Source organism: Scardinius erythrophthalmus (genome assembly GCF_964197995.2).
Source record: "Scardinius erythrophthalmus genome assembly, chromosome: 4".
NCBI lineage: Eukaryota > Metazoa > Chordata > Actinopteri > Cypriniformes > Leuciscidae > Scardinius > Scardinius erythrophthalmus.
Genome location: NC_138224.1, coordinates 50,501,982 through 50,524,254, shown reverse-complemented (window position 1 = coordinate 50,524,254; position 22,273 = coordinate 50,501,982). Strand labels below are relative to the sequence as shown.

At 42.5% G+C, this 22,273-nt stretch overlaps 1 protein-coding gene across 1 annotated transcript in view; it reads right to left on the bottom strand.

Annotated features, from left to right (window-relative positions):
• LOC308689940 (E3 ubiquitin/ISG15 ligase TRIM25-like) overlaps window positions 1-22,273 on the bottom strand; it is a 56,867-nt gene that overhangs the window by 21,165 nt on the left and 13,429 nt on the right. Inside the window, exons 4-5 of the mRNA XM_081364065.1 lie at window positions 16,325-16,487; window positions 16,127-16,174 (exon numbers count right to left, since the gene is read on the bottom strand). Of these exons, the coding sequence (XP_081220191.1) occupies window positions 16,127-16,174; window positions 16,325-16,487 (211 nt within the window). The remainder of the gene's footprint in view (window positions 1-16,126; window positions 16,175-16,324; window positions 16,488-22,273) is intronic.

Below are 22,273 nucleotides of genomic sequence, written 5' to 3'. Positions count from 1 at the left end.
AGATCGATTGCGCTTTAAACGTAGCAAACGTGCACACTACCCAGTGCCCACAAACGCTACTTCCCACATGTCTCACGGTCTCTGTAAATACAGGACCAGTATGCATACGCTCTGCTCACGCGAGCAATGCTGTAAAAGTGGTGTATGTGCCCGCTGCTCTGCGCCCACGCCCACATACAGACATGAAACTAGCCCAGCCCTCCTCCTCTCAGCTAAACACTGCGGAGGAGTCGAGCGCGGGCATTCTGCCCGCTGTTATCAGCGCGCCCCCTGCCTCAGATGTCATGAGCGCGACGCTTATGTCACAGCACGCAAAAGCCGTTGTATCGCGAGCCGATCAGAGCGCGCTTCGCATCCGGCCCCTAGCTACTCGCGCACCTGCGTGGGAAAAGCTTCCCGGGGTTTTCGAGATGGGTGCTGAACATCATAAAGGAGGCTATTCGCTGCAGTTTCGCCGACGCCCTCGCCGCTTCATGGCGCGCGTCGAGACCACGGTAGAATCGAAAGTAGCCCATCTACTTCGAGCCGAAATTTTGAAACTGTTGAGCAAAGGGGCTATAGAACCCCTATCTCAAGCTCAAAGCGAGGGGGGCTTTACAGCAGATACTTCCTGGTGCCCAAAAAAGACGGGGGTCTCAGACCCATACTAGATCTGCGGCAGTTGAACAGAGCGCTTATGAAGCGCCAGTTCAGGATGCTCACAACCAGAAAAATCCTCGCGCACGTCCGCCAGGGGGACTGGTTTGTGTCAATAGATCTAAAAGACGCGTATTTTCAAATACAGATAGCGTCACGTCACAGGCGATTTTTGAGATTCGCCTTCGAGGGCCAGGCATATCAGTACACAGTCCTGCCTTTCGGCTTGTCCCTGGCACCCCGTACATTTACGAGGTGCATGGATGCAGCGCTCGCACCCCTCAGATACGGGGCATACGAGTGCTGAACTATCTGGACGACTGGCTGATTCTAGCCCAATCTCACTCAGAGCTCTTAGAGCACAGGACCATTTTACTCGATCACCTCGAGAATCTCGGTCTCGCAGTGAATTGGGAGAAGAGCTCACTTTTCCCCAGACAGATTATATCTTTTCTGGGAATAGAGCTGAACTCGCTGCTAATGACAGCACGCCTGTCATCTCAGCGCACACTAGACATTCGTCGCGCAGCCGGCGCGTTCCGCTGCGGCGCGATAGTCCCTCTCAAAGCTTTTCAAAGGATGCTCGGCCTGATGGCCTCAGCATCTTCAGTTCTCCAGTTGGGCCTTCTGCGCATGCGCCCACTGCAGTTCTGGCTCAGAAAGAGAGTACCACGCTCAGCGTGGGCCTCCGGTCGGCTTCGCGTCAAGGTCAATCGAGCATGCATTGCAGCTTTGAAACCTTGGGAGGCAAAAGACTGGTACCAATCAGGTGTAAGCCTGGGGACTTCCTCGAGAGTGATGGTGGTGTCCACGGACGCATCCACCTCGGGATGGGGAGCGCTGCTCGAGGGCAGACCGTTTTTTGGCCTATGGTCAAAGCAGGAGAAGCTCTTACATATCAACTGCCTCGAAATGTTGGCAGTGAGCAAAGCGCTCACGCGCTTTTGTCCCCTCATACAGGGGCACCACGTGCTAATACGTTCAGACAACGTCTCAGTGGTGTCCTACATAAATCGCCAGGGCGGCCTCAGGTCCCTGACTCTGTACAGGCTAACCAGGCGCCTCCTGATATGGGCCCGCAGCAACCTGCTCTCGCTGAGAGCAGCGCACGTGCCAGGGCTCCTAAACATAGGACCAGACAGACTGTCCAGGAACCAAGTTCCGACAGGGGAATGGTCTTTGCACCCACAGACAGTCCAGCTGCTGTGGAAGAAATTCGGCAGAGCGGAAGTAGACCTGTTCGCGTCTCAGGAAAACGCTCACTGTCCAGAATTTTTCTCGAAGAGCAAGGACGCGCTGACCCACGAGTTGCCTCGCCGTCCTCTCTACGCTTTCCCCCCCGTCTCCCTCCTGACTCAGGTGATAGAACGGGTCAGGGAAGAAGGATGCTCAGTGCTGCTTGTAGCCCCACTTTGGATGAGCCAACCTTGGTTCCCAATCGCGATGCAGTTAGCAAGCACCGCCCCGTGGCCAGTGCCTCTGAGGAGGGATCTCCTCTCTCAAGCCAACGGCTCGATTTGGCATCCTCACCCAGAGCTGTGGTCCCTCCATGTGTGGGCCATCAATGGGTACCCGCTGACCTCCCACAGGGAGTGCTAAACACTATCACACAGGCCAGAGCTCCGTCTACGCGACGTCTCTATGCCTCAAAATGGTCAGTGTTCTCTAGCTGGTGCACAGCTCGTGGTGTGTCACACCTGTACTGCGGTGTGACGGAGGTTCTTTCCTTCCTACAGGAGCTGTTGGATAAGGGCAGGTCCCCTTCCACGCTCAAAGTCTATGTAGCGGCCATAGCAGTGTTCTCTTCGACCACGCTCGGCCAGTCTATTGGAAGGAATGATTTAGTTATTCGCTTCCTTCGTGGAGCTAAGAGACTGAATCCTCCCAGACCTCCCACAGTCCCTATATGGGACCTTTCTACGGTACTGGAAGCCATGAAAGGTCATCCATTTGAGCCCTTGCAGGAGATTGATCTTAAACACCTGTCTTTCAAGACGGCGTTTCTTCTGGCTCTCGCTTCAGTGAAGCGCATAGGGGACTTACACGCGCTCTCAGTAAGCGCGACGTGCATGGAATTTGGGCCGAATGACTCTAGAGTTATACTCAAACCTAAGCACGGTTATGTTCCTAAATCCCTCAATACACCGTTCAGAGCACAGGTCATTTCCCTGTCTGCCCTGCCGGTCACTGAAGGAAATATGGACGAAAGCTCCCTTTGCCCAGTCAGGGCGTTAAGAGCTTATGTGTCTCGCTCGTCTGTTTTCAGACAGACGGAGCAGCTATTTGTTTCGTTCAGCGGACGTTCTAAGGGACAAGCCGCTTCGAAACAGACCCTATCCAGATGGGTAGTGGACGCGATAGCGCTAGCTTACACAACCAAGGGCATGCAGTGCCCGCTGGGTGTCAAAGCGCACTCCACGAGAAGCATGGCTTCATCGTGGGCATGGTCAAGTGGGATTGCCTTGCAAGATATTTGTATGGCGGCAGGCTGGGCCTCTCCGTCTACATTTATAAGGTTTTACAACCTAGAGGTTCCCGCACTACAGGCCAGACTACTGTCGGTCTAGTATGGCCAAAATCTCATAGCTGGCGCTGTCAGTTATGCAGCTATTGAGTACTGCAATCCTTGCTCTATGCTGCTATAAGGAAGATAGTGGCTAACCCCCCTTTCTTCCAGGATTCCCTGTGGGTCCCCTGGGTGATTATGTACTGTATGAACTCCGGGCTGTCGCCCTTGAGTCTATGGTATCAGATCCCAGCACGCACGGCGTTTTACATTAGGTTCCCCTTGCGTATTCTACGCAGTACGAGAGTATCTCTCGTAAGAGAACGTACTCGGTTACTAACGTAACCTCGGTTCTCTCTAGAGAGAGGAACGAGTACTGCGTATCCTGCCGTGCCTGCACGCGCTCTGGTTGCTTCGACTATGAAAAACCAGAGAAATAATGCCTGCGAGCGGTATTTATAGACCTAAGCCACGCCCGTTTCGGCGGGACGTGACGCAGAGGGCGCGAAGCGCCCTCATTGGGTCTGACGTCACTCTAGGTCTCGCTCGATAGGCTTAAGCAGTTGCCAGCAGACCAGCCAATAGGCGCGCGAGCTGCCTCGCCTATGTCTGTATGCTGCCGCAACGCGTTTTACATTAATGCAAAATTAAAGGATAATTTTTTTGGCTTCAGTATTCTCGTGGAAAAGGATTTTCCCCTAGCGTATTCTACGCAGTACTCGTTCCTCTCTCTAGAGAGAACCGAGGTTACGTTAGTAACCGAGTACGTTTTTTGTATTTTCACAAACCATGCATAAATGTCATTATCTCAAAACTACAAACTTTTACATACATGCTGCTGATATATTATTGTAGCAGAGTTTGTGCTGAATACAGTTTAATTAGACTTTAGCCATGAAAATGTCACAAGTAACAGAAATAACCAGAAATGTCAGAGCATGTCAGAACACCTCCAGGGCCCAGAAAACAGCTCAGACCTCAGAGGGTTAATGAATCTTGACAACAGCAAGAAACAAAACACTCTCCTACTCCCTAACATTGACAGTAGTTTTTATACAATCCATGTTACACTCTGTTTAACTCTTTCCTTGTTTCTCCGGTGCATACATTATATATTCTTATAGTGTTATATCCTAACATATATTTTTTGTGAAAAAAAAAAAAAATTTTTTTGGCTGAAACCATCTAAATACAGCATTATTATAATAGCCCAATCCAGCCGTTATGGACGAATGTCGTGAATTTGCTACAAACAGAAAACCAGTGCGTGCAAAAGGTTCCTAGGTATGTATCGAATATGCACAAACAGGCATTGGGGGAAAACACACGCTATCTCGCCTGCAGTCTGAATGGAAGGGGTTTGATGCGAATTTGCGACAGTCGGCGTTAAGGGATGACACTTTCATACATATCTCTCTTCTGAAGACTCTTGAATTCATTTTTAGGAATAATGAGGTGTGTAATCTTATTCAAGAGAAACGGCAAAGTGACACGTATCGAGATTTGTGTGACGGACAGTATTACAAAAACCATCCTTTGTACTCCATCCATAGCAATGCACTTCAGATCCAAATTTACTACGATGATTTCGAAACGGCAAACCCATTAGGATCTAAACATGGGATTCATAAACTTGGCTGTTTATATTTTGTGCTTCGTAACCTGCCAGCACACATAAATTCTTCCTTAATGAACATACATCTAATTTTTTTGTTCCATTCTGAGGATGGAAAAAAGTACGGCAAATACTTGAGCAGGAGGGTATGAAGGTGTCATTTTCTGAGGAGCCCATCTTTGGTACTATTGCGCAATTTACTGGCAATAACCTAGGTCTAAATGGTATTCTTGGTTACGTTGAATCTTTTTCTGCGAAACATTACTGCAGACTGTGCCTCACTGACAAGGTGTTGGCACAGGAAGTATTTAGTGAGGATGATCCGCGGGTGATATTGCGTAACAGAAACCTAAATGAGGAACATCAGTGTTTCCCCTACCATTATATAAGGGGGGCGCCCTGCCCTCCTAGCGGCTCGCCCCGCCCCTCTTGAAGGTCAAGTAAATTTGATTTGACTTTCTTTATAGCGCCAGATTACAATTTGTTATTTTATTAAACAAACTAAATAGCCCTTAAGTAATATGTTATTTATCTTTTTTCCACGATGGCATGTCTTTTCTGTCTGTGTTTGCGTGTTTACAATTATCCCAATGAGTGCGCACGCGCGCACACTCACACACAAACAGACACTTGCTTCACATACAGATGAGCACTAGCGGACAGAGAGCGCGCGGCGGGAAATATGCATACTGCCTATGGAAATATGTTGCATCAACCAGATGAAAACCAGACAAAAATGTTTGCGTTTTTTAAACGCTCACAGGGAACTGAAGAAGGCAACACTCGCTCTACTGCGAGTAGCAGCCAGAGTAGCTCTCCTGCTCCAAGTCTAACGCCCGTTTCACACATACTCCGTTTGCAGTGCGTATTTTTTGTCCCGTACCCATGTTAACAGGTTAGAGCTTTCACACTGCACCCGGTTGCAGTCCGTCGATCCGTTCCAGGTGTGGTGCGTATACAGCAGTGTAGAGATTGTTTCCACACCGAGTCTATTTTTGCTGTGCTGCACGCGCTGAATTAAAGTGACAGCGCATGGTTCGTGGTCAAAATGAACAGATGAACAAAATGAATGAGCAATATATTTGTTAGTATTTATAAATCTCTTTTTAGTTGTTAGTTAAAAAATAAAACTATTTAAGCTCTGGTCCATTAATATTAACAAATACTTCTATAAATTTAACAAAGGTTATTTGCAAAAGTTCATTTTAAAAAGATTTAAATATGTTTATTTTATTTTTTTAAAGAGATATCTTATGCTAACGTATTTTAACTTTTACAAAGCATACACCCCCCCCCCCCCCCCCCAAAAAAAAAAAAAAGCTGTAAACCTAGGGGAAACACTGAACATTATAAGTATCTAGCTGACAGCCCAAATGAAAACTCCTGTTATGGTATTAAAAGAAATTCTGTACTCAATACCTTGACTTACTTTAATGTTTCAGGGAACTTTGTGCTGGATATTATGCATGATATCCTGGAGGGAGTTGCACAGGGAGGGAGGGAGGGAGGGAGGGAGTTTTATGAAGTGAAACTGCTTTTTGAATACATGAGTTGCAATCTAATTTCTGGCGATTCCATTCTTAAAAGATTGTATGCCTTCAACTATGGCTATTTGGATAAAAAATAATCGCCCAACTAAGGTCATCCTTCAACAAGCTGGAAACAGCATTGGACTCAACGCAAGTCAGACATTGTATCTCATTAGGAACATCCCCCTCATATTTGGAGATGTAGTCCCAGAGGGGGATAAGCACTGGCATTTGATGTTGCTCCTCTTACAAATTGTTAACATTATATTTTCTCCTCGTATCTCTGAAGGAATGACAATATTTTTGAAGCATCTGATAGTGGAGCATCATCGATTGTTCAAGGAGTTGTACCCTTCTAGGAATCTGATTCCAAAGCACCACCTTATGATTCACTACCCTGAATGCATCAGGCAAATTGGTCCATTAATTCATGTATGGACTATGAGGTATGAAGCAAAACAAAGTTTTTTTAAGAAAAATCAAAAAAATGTCAAAAACCTGACCAAATCACTTGCCAAAAAACACCAGCTAGCCATTGCCTTTTACTGGGAGCACTGTACTATCAAAGGTATTGAGTCTGGCCCTGTTTCAAAAGAATTGTTGTCCGACCTTGAAAACAGTGATTTTATTTCTGAGCAGCTCCACATTGATCTCTCAAGTGAATTAACGGTCACACCGTGGGTTAAGTGTCATGGTGCGGAGTATCATAGTGGTCTTGTTGTGTGCTTAGACTTGGTTGATGATGCACTGGTCTTTGAAATTTTTTTTAATTTTTATTATGGATGGAATTTTTTTTTGGCATCATGTATGGAATCAGAGAAGGTTGAACATCTTCATGCTTTCAATGTTCTTGCACAAGAGAACAGTCTTGTACTCAAAAAACCTGATTAATTGTTTTACCACAAGCCGTTTGATTTACAAATGTCCTATGGAAATGACAGTCTATTTTACATCGTTTTGGACTGTTTTTTGTAAAAAAAAAAAAAAAAAAAAAATTATTCATGTAATTTAAAGCACTGGCTAGATGGATTGGTGCTCTGTGCTAGAATAAAGTTTTGAAAGAGTAATACAGAGTGATGTTTATATTTCAACACAAGTAGGCTACCTTACATGCTGTTTCGGTTCATTTATGTATGAGACAAGCTCCAGTTCACGCGCCAGCGCCTCCGTGTCCTGATTATCTATTGACTGCTATATAGGGCTGTGACGGTGGCAGTTTTTTACCACCGCGGTAGTAATGGACCCAAATACCGGCGGTGTTGCGGTGGTTGGGGGGGGGGGGGGGGGGGTGTTTTGAAAAAAAAAAGAAAAAAAAAAAGAAACAACACACTAAAGCCTGAAAAGCATTGAAATAAATCTCAGTAAATACTGGTAACTTACATAATATAATAAAGTTGAGTCTAAAAAAAAAAAAAAAAAAAAATTTCCACACAAAGGCGCGTGATAAAGCCTACCGCTCTGCGCTTTGAGAGGGATGTGGACACGAGCAGGAAAGAGACCATCGATCTCGTTTCTGATATCCTCATGTTTTCTACTTGTAAAAGGTATGAAGAGCGAATTTTATCTTCCACAAGGGCAAGGCATTTAAGCTGTTTGCGCGCTGCCAGAGAAAGCAAAACTAAAATCACCCGCGCGTGTGAAACGCGCTTTACAAAATGAACTTGACGCGCCTTACCAATTATCATATGTCTAACAAGCACAAACTGTGTTAAAAATAATTTGACTTACAAGTAAAAATGTTGGCTATCTGTCCTACAGCGTTTTTCTACTTTAACACAGTAAAGAATACGAAAATAATCGACCTAAAAGCGAACAAAGGAAGAAACGTTTAACGCGTCTTTGGGTGAGACGCGAGTGAAGATATGGGAAAAGAAAAAAGAGATTCCATGCAGGGATGAGTCACGATTTTTGAATATTCGATTAGTTGATTTAATTATAGAATATCTAATGTTCTAATGTCTGTTGTGCGATCATTCTCTAAAATAAAATCTCCATGTTCTGGTGCTGATGCAGTGGTGACGCGTTCATGTAACCGGAGGGTGACGCAGTGCTGCAAATAACGCACATAACAGCTGTCACAAAGAACCGGCAAAAGTAATGATTATGAACGTGTCAAATATAACAAGGAGACATTTGAATTGTTTATTAATAAAGTGTTTTGTGTGCGTGTGTGTGTGTCAGTGTCGAGCTGCAAAGATGAAGTTGACGATGAGAAATGCACACTTCATACGGAAAACATAATGCTAGTCGGTTTATTTTCGTTTTGAATTGTTTTGTTTAAAAGTAGATAATTCAAGCTTTCTATAAGGAATAACTAATGGAATATTTTTAAATTCGCTAATAATCGGGTGACCAGATCGCAAACCAGAATTCAAAGCCGACAAAGCTTAAGTTTATAGTCTCACGTAGGCTACAACTCTCTCATTCGTCATGAATTCAAACTTTTCCATGGCTGCGATATAACATTTAATTGCTAAACCTATTATTTCTTTTGTAAACAAAGCTTTGTGTGTCATAATATTAATGTAAAACAGCATTCATATACAAACATTTTTTTTTTAGACAAAACACCGCCGTACTACTCAGCCACCGCGGTGGCGCTTTACAACCGCGGTGGTGCGGTTGTCAAGTTTACCGGCACAGCCCTACTGCTATATTCTGCTTATTTATTTAATCCAGGCAATTGGTTGATGAAACACTGATTAAAATTAAGATACAATTAATACAAAACGAATTCACTTTAAAGTCTTTGTGCTTTCTGTTTGAGGTCCCTATGAAAGCCAGGGCCGGCCCGCGGCATAGGCGGAATGGGCAAATGCTAGGGGCGCCACTCATCCATAGGGGCGCCAAAGAGTGAACGAGTGATTTTTTTTTTTTTATATATATATATAATTTTTTTTATAATACTATTTTAAAATCATTAATTCAAAATACTATCAAATAAAGCAAAAAAAAAAACTCCACAAAAACTTAACCAAGTCCCCCGACTCCGGTCAGGCACATCAATCTCCCCCCGCCCAGTGAGTGCTTGATGTGCGTCAGAAACAAAGCGCGCGCGATCAGTTGTTGTTAATTTGTTTTGTTGTCGCCTCTCGCCGCATCCAACGTAGACAGCATTGCTTTTGTTTGAGGCCGCTTAACACACTCATGCTCCCCTGTAGAAACGGGCCTGGAAGCTCGCGCCAGCTCTAGACACGGTGAAAGTTTCCTGATTGTGATGGGTGGCCGAGTTTACATGACACATTGTAAATTAGTATTATAGTGTGAGATAGATACAGTGCCAAAAAGAAGAGAAGAGGATAAAAGGGGATAAAGACAGAGGAAAAGTGATGTAATAATTGAACAGTTTATCTAATTGCATAGTAGTATGATACTATAATTTAATGGCAGTTATTTTTACCTTAAACTTCATGCTAGCAGTTGTTCTGAGTTCTCCAGAGGCTCCAGACAGTGTGATTTTGTAACAATCATGTCAGTTTTTAGATGCTTTTTTAAATATTTTTTAATAATTAATGTTTTACTCTAAAGTTGTGCAGTTTTGGGGGGGATATATGGTATTTTTGAAAATAATTTGCCAAAATTAGTAATGATATTTATATACAGGTTTATTAAAAATAGCAAAGTTTTATGTAAAATTCACATTAAATCTATATTGTAAAAAGCTCTATAAAGATAATGGGTATTTGACTTGAATGCTAAATGTAATGCTCTTGCTGAATGCTAAATGTAATGCTGTTTGTGTTTAGGCTGTATTTAGTAATGTATGTGTGTGTATATATATATATATAACTGTGATGCATGGGGCACCAGGTAAAATCTTGCCTAGGGCAGCAAATTGGTCAGGGCGCTTTCAGAGCGCTCACGTCCGTAACAGAGAACTGTCACGTCCGTAACATTGTTTTTTCCTCATAAATGCGAACACGAAAAATTTAATAAAATGAATATTTTATGTTCTGTGGAGAGCCAACCCTTCTTCATCCGGTGGGTAGTATTACTTTTGGTTTGCGCAGTATAATTCACAGAATTACTAAAAAATATTTTGCCACCTAAAAGTTAGATTTTTTTGTGTCATGCATGCATGGATGTCTATTTCCCTCATATTAAATATAAAACGCATGTGTAGACTGATATTTTCTGGACTCCTTTATTAAGGTAGTAGCCTATGGATATATAAACAGACGTTTATAAATAAGACGTTAAATGCATTTTCTGAGAATTTATATTTCAAGTTGTTACTGCAAATGTCACGTCCATAACGCTGGAATTGCCCAATTTTAAAGAATTTATCCTCAACTAGCTTTGTGGTGTAGGCCTACGTATTTTATAATGTTAAAGGTGCTGTATGTAACTTTTTTTATAAAATGAATCCTTTTTTTATTGCCCGTCTGTGAAGGGGTTGTAATCACACATTACATTGATCCACTTTTCGTGTTTTGCTATTACCTCTGAAGGCCAGTATTCCTATTTTTATGTGAAGTCTCCGGGTCGGATTTTCTGCGAAATCCACCGGATGTGACGTGCATGCGCGCTCCCGAGCCTACAGTCTATTGCAACTGCACTGCAGCTAACGACATGGAGTCTGATAACACCAAAAAACGACCTGCCTCCAGCACAACACAGACTCCAACACAAACTCCAAAAAAAAAAAAAAATATATATATATATATATATATATATATATATCTGCTGAAGCTCGTCAGGCCAAACGTCAATCGGATCGACTCAGGACGAAAACACGGATCAACATCGGCAGAGCGTTTGAATTGTGGAGAGACCTCCGTTTTGAAATAGCAAGGTAAAATATAACATACATAAGACATGAAATGAATACAAAAGACTGTTCCATGATAACAAAAAGCAGGTGCTTTAGGATGTAACTTTTATTTTATGTTCTAGATCTACTGTCTAACGTCACTCATCCCACTACTATCATATTGTTTATAATACACATTTCCAGACATGTTCAGTACAGTAATATTACTTACTGTCTTATTGTTACACTGAAATTGTCCAGTCTAGTTGACTAACCGTTTTCGTTTTCATTCATTGACCTTATATTGACATTGCTGATTGTGAAAGATACACAAATAGTTAGTAAAATAATGCTAGATAACACCACATGTCGGCAAAATACAGTCAATGTAACGTTATCATGGTACGAGCATGGAGCATTAGTTCTACGTCAAGCTGATAAAAGTAGCCTATTATGGTAATGTTGCAGTGGGAGTTTACATGAGTTTCCAGCATGTTGTGTGATGCTTTCTCCGTTGTGTTGAAAAGTGTGGCCGCCGGTAGTGAGTTCGCGCTCTTGAGTTTGAGCACGCGCACGAGCACTGTTGTTGCAATCTGAAACATCACCGCTAGAGGCCGCTGGATCCTACATACAGCACCTTTAACTTCAAATAATTTAGAGATGTGGTAGCATTGGATCTGGACGGGAAGGATAAATCTGGGAGTTGGAAGGTGTGCGTCGCGATTCTGCCTTCTCACACCGCGACACAGGTTTGTGGATCTGAGTGTCGCGATTTTGGTTTCAAATCGCATATCGTTACATCCCTAGTCATTTTAGAATGTTAAGTTCTACTTCTGTAGTCATTTTGGTGAAAGTAACTCAAAAGTAATACAGGAGTAATGTAACGCATTAAAATTCTCAGACAGTAATATTGTAAGGTAAAGAATTACTTTTAAATAACAGTAACAAGTAATCTATAATGTATTACAGTTTGGAAATAACTTGCACAACACTGGCTAAGACTGTAACCCTTGTTCCCTGAGAATAGGGAACGAGACACTGCATCTCGTTGCCATACCTCCGGACTGCCTGCACAGTCCCCTCAAACGAAAAGTGGATGACGTTCTCTAGGCGCCCCTTATATTTTTCCTGGTTGCACTAGTATGATGTCATAGGCTTTCGCTGGGCAATATGATTGCTGTGATTTGACAGTTGCTTCTGATACCTGTCACGATGAGGTGTTCCCTATAGGCGTCTTAGGTCGCAGATACAGTCGTAACCCAAGACTATTATTGCAACTACATTTAATCTCTCTCTAATCAAACATCCACACTAATAAATGGCTCACCACAAACCGTACCGGGGCAGATCCTAGACAGAGCTTTCTTCTGTTTACACATTAATTTGCGTGACGTGAAATACTCATTTATCGTTTTAAATATTAATTTACGTGACATCTGCTCTCACAACTAGTTTTACATATTTGGCAAACTTATAAGCCTACTTTTTTAGCTGACCAACTCTCAAAATCTGTGTGCCAAAGCTGCGCGACACAGTGGACAGTGTGGAGAGAATGCACAAGCGACATTGTAGTGAAGCGCAGAGCAGAATCGATTCAAGGGTAGACTATGAAATAACACTTCTTTTATTTTATTTTTTTTAATATTTATTGTCATCTATTACTGTCAGAAATTAAGCCTAGATACCTCAACTTTTTCTAATCGTATTAAATATATAGGCCCATGACATCTTTAAATTTAAACTCTTAAATGTAGTCAATAAAATGAGTTTGACACTATATAGGCTGTTTCAACCAAAGGCATCTTGTGCTGCAGAGGTGGCATAAAAGCAGCATCTGAAGTTGCTTTTAGATGTATGTACACAATTTAATGCTGCTCAGAGTTACACAGCAACTGCAAAAGCATGACACAATAGCCGCGTTTCCACTGTCGGGCCAGGGCCGGGCCGGGCCAGGGCTTTAAACGGGCCGTGGCGGGCTAATAGCCTCGGGCCAATAGCACCGGGCATGCGTTTCCACTGCCGGGCCAGAAGCTCCACAGCGCTTCACTAAAACACGCCCGTAACACGCCTCTCTGGGACAACGTCACACTAACCCATCATTTCACCAACAAATGGAAGTTTTTTTAGAAAACTAATCAGAAAGTTTTATTTTCTCCTATTCAAAGAATTTGGGTAAAATACCCCCAATGTCAACATTAGAACAGCTGACATTACAAAACTGCAACAATAAAGGATGGATTACTCAGTTATATGAAATATTAAGAGAAAATAATAAAGAAAGCTGTGAAAATAAAAGACAAGCTTGGATTCAGGATGTAAAAAACGATATCTCATTAGAAGAGTGGAATACAATTTGCTTAAAGTCGCAAACACAAACCATAAATACTCGTCTTAGACTTTTACAATATAATTGGATAATGAGGACCTATATAACCCCTGTAAGATTAAACAAATTTAACCCAAATATCCCAGATCTTTGTTTTAAATGCAATAAATTCCCAGGTACATTTTTTCACTGTGTTTGGGAATGTGAGGAGATTCAGAAATTTTGGGATGAGGTGACCCAATGCATTTCTCAGTTTACTTCTTCTCAAGTCACGACATGTCCTATGTTATGTGTATTGAATTTATATGCAGAAAATTGTTCCTTGTCTGTAAAAGAGAGAAAAATGGTGGATTTGTGTTTACTGCAAGCCAGACGATCTATTGCTTTATATTGGAAAAAGGCTGATTGCCCCTCTCTTGGACTATGGCTAAGAAACCTGTCATCTTGTTTGGCTCTTGAAAAGCTTACATATATAACAAAGAAGAAATCATCTGAATTTGCGAACATCTGGGAGGTGTTTCTGAATTTTCTTAAAAGTGGAAATATTGAAGATGCATTAGATGTGTGAAGTTTTATATGTAGGAAGAATCTAGCTAATTTTGTAACTTGCTACTTTGTATTTCTATATGCCTGCCTGGGGTTTGGTTGGGGAGTGAAATTTTTTTTTTTTTTTTTTTGTCCTAAAAATGTGAAAACTCAATAAAGACATGTTAAACAGAAAACTAATCAGAAATCACTGGAAACAGCGTTGAAAACAAACACGATAAAAGCGGCCGTTTGCTAGCTTTTTTTTTGTTTGTTTGTTTAGCAGCTACTTGAATATTTAAAACCCAAGCATCGATGTTTTACCACAGGTTTACAATAAAAAGTGATACATTGATCATAATGAATTAAATTTATGTAAAAATTGCACATTAGTCACTCAGAAATAAATTACCGTTAGGTCTATTTCACAAAAGAAAGAGGACACACTTAGGCCTACTTTTTCAGTCGCGTCTGTTTCTTTATCTGGTAACTTAGTTACAGGACATATTTACATCACATTTAGAAAAAAATGATACTTTCTACAAATATATGCCATACGACCTGAGGAGCTTTAGCACTCTCTCGACTCCCATACAGATATTTTCAGTCAGAGAAACAGAGGAAGCTCCCGAAAAAAAAAGTTACTTTATTTTTTGATAGTCCGGTTTAAAGAGACGAGACGTAGGCTATGACAGATAAAATAAAAACTGTGATAGCCTTTAAGATTGGTCTGATTTCTTCAAGCGTTCGATATGTTTTGTTTTTTTTACCATGCGTATCTTCAAGCGTTTACTATGTTTACTATGGTAACGGCTAGCGCGCATAGTCTTTTGCATCACAAACAGAAGGCATTCAAACATGAACGCGATTTAAATTATTTTATTTTTAAGTCTTAAATGCTGACAGAATCATCCGGCGCTGCCGTCTCCCAACGGTAAACTCCTCCTCTGTTGGTAACCACTCCTCTAGCCCGAGCTGGCCCGCTTTGGCCCAAGGTATTCGACGGGCCAGAAATCCTGGCCGTTGGCCCCGAGTAAGCCCCGATCAAGCCCCGGAAGTGACAGTGGAAACGCGACTGGCCCTGGCACGCACTAGCACGGCCCGGCCCTGGCCCGACAGTGGAAACGCGGCTAATGAGATTTTTTTTTTTATGTTTTAAACAACGTTTTGAATACAGAGCTATTACATAAATTACAAGATGAACACAATTATGAAATATCACCAGTATGTGGCAGCAAGTGACTGTGTTAATGAATGAGTCATTTTATTTAATCGATTCGCTCAAAACGCTGATTCATTCAGTAATAAAAGGCTGTATGGCTGGTGAATCACTCACTCAACAGATTTGTTCGAAGACACACAGATTTCAAGAGTTGGTCAGCCAAATAAAACTGGTGGTGTGCCAAATATGTAGGCTAGGGGTAGTTATGAGAGCAGATGCAACGTCAATTAATATTTAATACGATAAACTAATTTCACGGCACGCAAATGTGTGTGTACAGAAGGAAACGTGTCGAGCCATTTATTAGTGTGGCTGTTTGATGCGAAAGACATTAAATGTAGTTGCAATAAACTCTGTAATACAACTGTATCAGATGACTATTATTCTTTTGCACAAAGCTGAATAAGAGCTGATGACAGCACAGCTTTATCTTGGGTTGACAAATCAGCAGAAAGGGGCATTTTATTCCCGCCTATGTAGAGATTAAATATTCAAGCTGTTTATCCATTTTGGTTTTATTGTGTTTCCATTTGGAAGATTAGAACAAAGTGTGATGAAAACAAAAATACAAATATAAAAAATGAAGCTAGATTTGTTTATGTGTGTTCATGAGAAGGGTCGAATATGTGATAAATGAACGATTTCTTCATTTTTCCATTTCCATTTCGAAGAAATTCGAATTCATTTCTGCTTATTTATCCTTTAAATGTTTGATAAGTTGTAAATAATATGTTCAGTTCATTATTAATTGCTTGTTTGTTAATGCTTAACTACCGCATAATTATGGACCCTTAAAATAAAGTGTTACTCAGTGTTATTATTTTTTTCAGTGTATCTGAACTCTTCATGTTCAATATATCAGCAGTGTCTCAGTACAGTATACCAGATATCCTGTGCAAATCATCATTTACATGATCAACTCTAAAACTTTTCTGTCATGTTTTCTTTCACCTTCTACAGGAAGAACATGAACACACTCAGTGAGTTATTCTGCTTGTTTTCTTAGTGACTTACATTGTAGGAAGTCGTTCCTGGTCTTGGGAACAATGTTGGTGGAAGTGACTGTGGAAATCAACAGATGTGAAGAGTGTGATTATCATGTCAAGAGAAAATGATCCCTGCATCTGTTCCTAAGACATTTCTAATATGATCTTCCACATGATATGAGATGATGGAGGATCATTTCTGAGAGCAGAATCTCCTGGACTTTACCTCTGTTAGAGATCTTCTTCAGCTCCTCTTTGAAGAAATCCTCCAGTTTGTCTCTCAGCTGACGGACAGATTCTCTCACGCCATCATCAAAAGAGGAGAGAGAACTGAAGGGATTGTCATTTACGTCTGTAGATTCAGGAGGAGCTGAGAGAGACTGGAAACTCTACAGAAAACAGAAATCAAAGCTCATCACCTCCACACTTCATCAATAACCTGCACTGCTGTCAGATTTGTGCGGCTCTTGTTAATCTTTAGTAACTCTCGTCAATCCAGTCCCTCTCATATTCATTGTATGACATTAGAGCTACAAATTCTGGCGTTTGCCATTTACACTATATGTGAGCTTTCTAGGAAATCATTTGGATGATAAAGGATTTTCATAAATGTAACAGGTCAAGTGGATCAGTGGTGTCACATTGAGGGCTGTTTCTAGACACTGATTAAATAGTTAACACGGTAACATAATGACACTGCATTTTATCAGAAAATCACCATGTGCTAAGAAAATTTAAGCATAAGACACATATTAGCATAATAAAGATATGCTGAATGGGTCAATGGGAAGCTGTCAGTGGTATGGGGTAGTACTTATAAAAGCACATTAAAACCAATAGTAATGCTGCAAAAAAGAGCTATTCGATTAATTCATAAGGTTGGGTTTTTGGACCACACAAACTCATTATTTTTAAAATCAAAAATCATGAAGTTTTGTGACATTGTTGACTTTCAAATACTACAGATGCTATACAAAGTAAGGCACAAATTGTTACCAAGCCAAATACAAAGAAGGTTTCAGGAACGTACTGGTTATTATGAATTACGTGAAGAATTAAACTTTAGGATTCAGAAACATAGCACAACTTTGAAAAGTTTAAGCCCTACAGTTAATGGGGTTCAATTGTGGAATAATTTAGAGATGGAGATAAAAAGATGTCCAAATATCAATCTGTTCAAATATAAATACAAACAAAAGATTTTTGAAAAGTATAGAGAAGAAGAAATGAGTTGCCATTAGGGGTATTTAGGGGTATTTCTAGCATTATCAGATACTGAAAGTGTGTATAATCCATTTTTTTGTTTTTTGTTTGTTTCTCTCTCTTTTTTTGTTGTGGTTTCCTTGTTGTTTTGTTGCTTTTGCACTATGATTCTTTGTACTATTGTGAAATGAGTTTTTTATTGTATTAATTTGGGTGGGCGCTTATAAGCTCTTTTGCTTCGGCCCACTCCTTTTGAGCAGAATGTTTACTGCTCAAATAAACTAATAAACTAAGATATCATTTTAAATGTTATTAGAAAGACTGCGATCATGAATCCAAATATTTAGCGTATATTGAAATTATATATTAAAAAATTAATGACAGCAACAGCAAAATACCATGTTGGGTTGGACAACAACAAAAAAAAACCCACAATTTTCCAGAAACCACGAAAGTGATCCATTAACATGTGGAAATAAAACCTAAAGGTCAGTAATATACCAAAATCTATCTTGTATGAATTATTATGACCTTTTGACCTATTATGAATTTTTCGTCAACGATACCAGGGACACCGAAACACCGGGGAACATGAAATTTGGTGGGCATGTAGCCCCACTAGACTTTTACGGAAATATTTCGTTTGGTCCCCGGGGGCCACTCCCCCCCCCCCCCCCCCCCCCCCCCCCCCCCGCGCTGGGCCCCCCCAAACCCCAAAAATTCAGTTTTTCCTAAATAACTAGAATTTTTTATGGTATGTTGGTCTTTGTGATTTGCGCCCCTTCCCATAAAAAATGAAAATGCAATATTATTCTGCTTTAATCACCCCTATCTTCAGTTGAGATGTTCAGAACTGCACCATATATCATGTGTATGATTAACTTGACATCCTCTGGGGGTTTGCTTAGTTTCGTAGAATTTCATCCATGGGGGGGTATAAAATAAATTAATTTATGTGCACATTTAGTGACTGTACACTCATCGACCTGTAGATGGTGCTGCTGAGCGAAGGGTTACTGGTTTAGGATGATACTGTCACACACACACATGCAGGAATACAAACAAATGCAAGCATGCACACACACTGACATCCACACGCACAGACACACACACACAAACAAACACACGCGCACACACATGTACGCACGCATACATACACGCACAGCAGACATCCCAACCTACAAAAGTTCATTTCAGGGAGGTACACCCCCCCCCCCCCCTAAAAAATATAAAAGTATAATACATAATTTCTATAGGCTATAGGCCTATGCATTTATTTGTTCATAATGTTACAATGTGTAGATTACTTTACCATTTATGAGCTGCTTATAGGCTACTATTCATGTAAACTGCTTTTATTTATATTCCATTGCAGCTTTAAACAGGTCTAAGGAATAATATGCACGAATGAAATGAAACTTGTTGACAATCATTTAACCCGCCATGGGCAATGCTGAAGTCACTGTTACAAACTGTACAGCGTGCAAGACTATCATTATGTTTTACTCTTATAAGACAGGGGTACACTTTCATGTAGTCTGCCGTAAAATGTATCTTATACTTTCGTTTTTTGCATGTTTTTTGTGGCACTCTCCCTTTGCCATGGCGCTCCTGTTTCTAGATACACTGGGTTCGGGATAAGAGATAAAACCCGCCCACACTGACAATTGATTGGTTGATTTACCGAAACAGGCCAATCAGATGCTCTCTATCTTACATGCGCACAGATGCACACACGCAAGGTCTCTCGCTCCCTCTCCCTCTCTGCTGTGCACGCGCGCTCTGGCTCGCTCGCCCTAGATTCCGGGAGATTTTAACTCATTTGCGGGTATCAGGGAGCCGCTATCAATATGCGGGAGACTCCCGGAACTTCCGGAAGACTTGGGATGTCTGCGCACAGACACACACACACAGAGACACACACATACACAAACACACACACACACACACACACACACACACACACACACATACATACACACACACACACACAGACAGACTTGCACATACTACTACTTTTTTTAGGTATATACATAAACACGCAATACAGCCAAATTGCTCCAGGTCATTTATTTTTGTGGAAAGCCAGTGCAGGCCTGAGCGGCGGTCATATTTTGTACCGCCATGCGGTACATCTAGTTTTAATAATCATAACTTTATCTGCTAACACTTTACAATTATGTTCAGTTACACATTTTTAGTTATTGATGAACTAATAATTTACAAACATGACTTTACATTCATAAATTATTAAGTGGTATGCCAATGACTTACAAATTTGATTTAAATTCTCTTTAAAAATTTAATTTAGTAAATCATGAAATAATCTCCTGACTGTGAGTCATTCATAAATTATAATAATTCGTTACATTTATATAGCGCTTTATCTGAGACCTCAAAGCGCTTTACATAGAAGGGGGGAATCTCCTCAACCACCACCGATGTGCAGCATCCACCTGGATGATGCGACGGCAGCCATATTGCGCCAGAACGCCCACCACACACCAGCTTACTGGTGGAGAGGAGACAGTGATGAAGCCAATCAGTATATGGGGATGGTTAGGAGGCCATGATGGATAGAGGCCAAGGGGCAAATTTGGCCAGGATGCCGGGGTTACACCCCTACTCTTTTTCGAAGGGCATCCTGGGATTTTTAATGACCACAGAGAGTCAGGACCTCGGTTTAACGTCTCATCCGAAGGACGGTGCTCTTTTGGCAGTATAGTGTCCCCATCACTACACTGGGGTGTTAGGACCCACACAGACCACAGGGTGAGCACCCCCTGCTGGCCTCACTAACACAATGTTTATTTGATGAATGTTTATTTACTTGAAATCAAATAAATTATGCTTCTTAACCCTCTAAGTGTCAGGGTGTGGTGCAGTCAGAAGAAGATAAGGCAAAAGGGTCCAATACAAACTTTTACTTACAATATAATTCCAATAGGTACAGGCAGACAGGATGTACACACACACACTCACTAAGACTTAGAATGGACAAAGACTGACTGAACGGAAGGAACTTAAATGCTAACACTGATGAACACTAATGAAAGAAACACAGTTGGAACAGATAATTAACTAGACACAGGTGATACAGCTGAACTAATAATGACAGTGAAGAAGACACGTGATGACAGGCAGAAAAGTCCAATGAAAACAAACTAAACAAAACAACTGTGACATTACTCCCCCCTCCCGGTAAGCACGTTCTCGCGCCGTAGAAGGACTAACTGCGGAGGGAGGGTTCTCAGGAGGAGGACGAAGAGCAGGTGAGGGCAGACTGAAGGCAGGAGGGACCAGGGTGGAGCAGACAGTGCAGGCGCCCAGGGCGGAGCAGGCGGAGGGAGGAGCCATGGAGGAGGCAGGGCTGACGACTCCAGGGGGCCGACTAACGGGGTCGGAGCAGGAGGGAAAGGAGACCAGGGTGGAGCCTGAGAACCGACGTGTCCAGGCGACACCGAGGATCCGGCTGGACCGCCGACTCTGGCGACTGAGGTGCAGGCGGGGACACAGATGGGCAAAGTGGAGACAGAGAAAGTGAGGACCAAGGACGAACTGAAAGGAGTGAGGAGTCCAATAGAGCCGGGGGGACGAAGGGATGAGGCGTAGCCAGAGGAGTGCAGTCCAGAGGTGAGGGAAGGTTGACGAGTGAACAAGGTGGATTCAGGGGAACGAGGGAGCCTGCCGGAACTGGTGACCAGATAGTCCACAGTGGAGCTGAGGGAGGTAGGAGCCAAGGGGACGTTGATGGACCATTGGGCTCAGGTGGAGTCCTGGTTGCAGAGGTTGGAGGTGGAGACCGGGGATCCACCGACCAGGCTGGAGCTGTAGGCCAGCAGACCCACGGCGACTCCACCCCCCTGAAGGTGGTAGGAGGAGCTGAGGGGCTAACAGGCAGTGGTGGAAGAAGGGTTGAGAGGTGGTAGATGGGAGGAGGTGGAAGAGGGAGGCTGGGTGGGAATCCGGAGACAGACTTGGGGACAGAAGATTCAAACTCATCCGGACTGACGTGAAGGGCAGGCTCGGCAGGACTGACCTCTGGAAGGGCGGTCTCGGTTAGATAAGACCCAGGACGGGTGGTCTCGGCGGGACGAGACTCTGGACGGGGCATGGCCATGCCTATCCTGGCTGAGGGCTCAGACGGTGAGGCGGTGGCCTTCTTGGCTGAGGGCTCAGGTGGCAGCAATCTTGGCTGAGGGCTCAGGTGGCAGCAATCTTGGCTGAAGGCTCAGACAGTGAGGCGGCGCCCATCTTGGCTGAGGGCTCAGGCGGTGAGGTTTTGGCCTTCTTGGCTGAGGGCTCAGGCGGCGAGGCTTCGGCCATCTTGGCTGAGGGCTCAGGTGATGAGGCGGAGGCCATCTTGACTGAGGGCTCAAGCGGTGAGGCGGTGGCCATCTTGGCTGAAGACAAGGGCTCAGGCATGGCGTGAGGATTCCTGGCTCTGTTCCTGATCGAGGCCCGACACTTTCCGCACACTGGAGGACAGTTTCCCTCCAGTTCAGTCCTGTGGTGTAGGGGAGATCAATGGGACGGTTGAAAGTGGCCCCGATCAGGAACAAGATCCTCAGGCTTTCGTCGTCGAGGGTGCTGGTGACAGCAAGGCTGCAAAAGCCCAGGGTAAAGAAAAAAAGTTCTGGCTCTCCTGAGCCAATACGATCATTTTAACCCTATCGTCCATTTTAGGGCGGCCAGTTCTTCTGTCAGGGTGTGGTGCAGGCAGAAGAAGACGAGAAGGCAAAAGGCTCCAATTCCCACTTTGGTAACACTTTATTTTAAGGATCAGAAATTAGACACTAATTAATGACTAATAACTGCATTTGTAAGTAACTAGTTGTGTACTTGTATGCCATTACAAGCTATTTATAAGGCCTTTATTGGCTGTTGTCTTATTTTTGTCTTATAGCCCTTTTATACTTGTTTCTGTCCTAACAATGTAATAATTATCGGCAAGTGGACATGCTACAGGAAG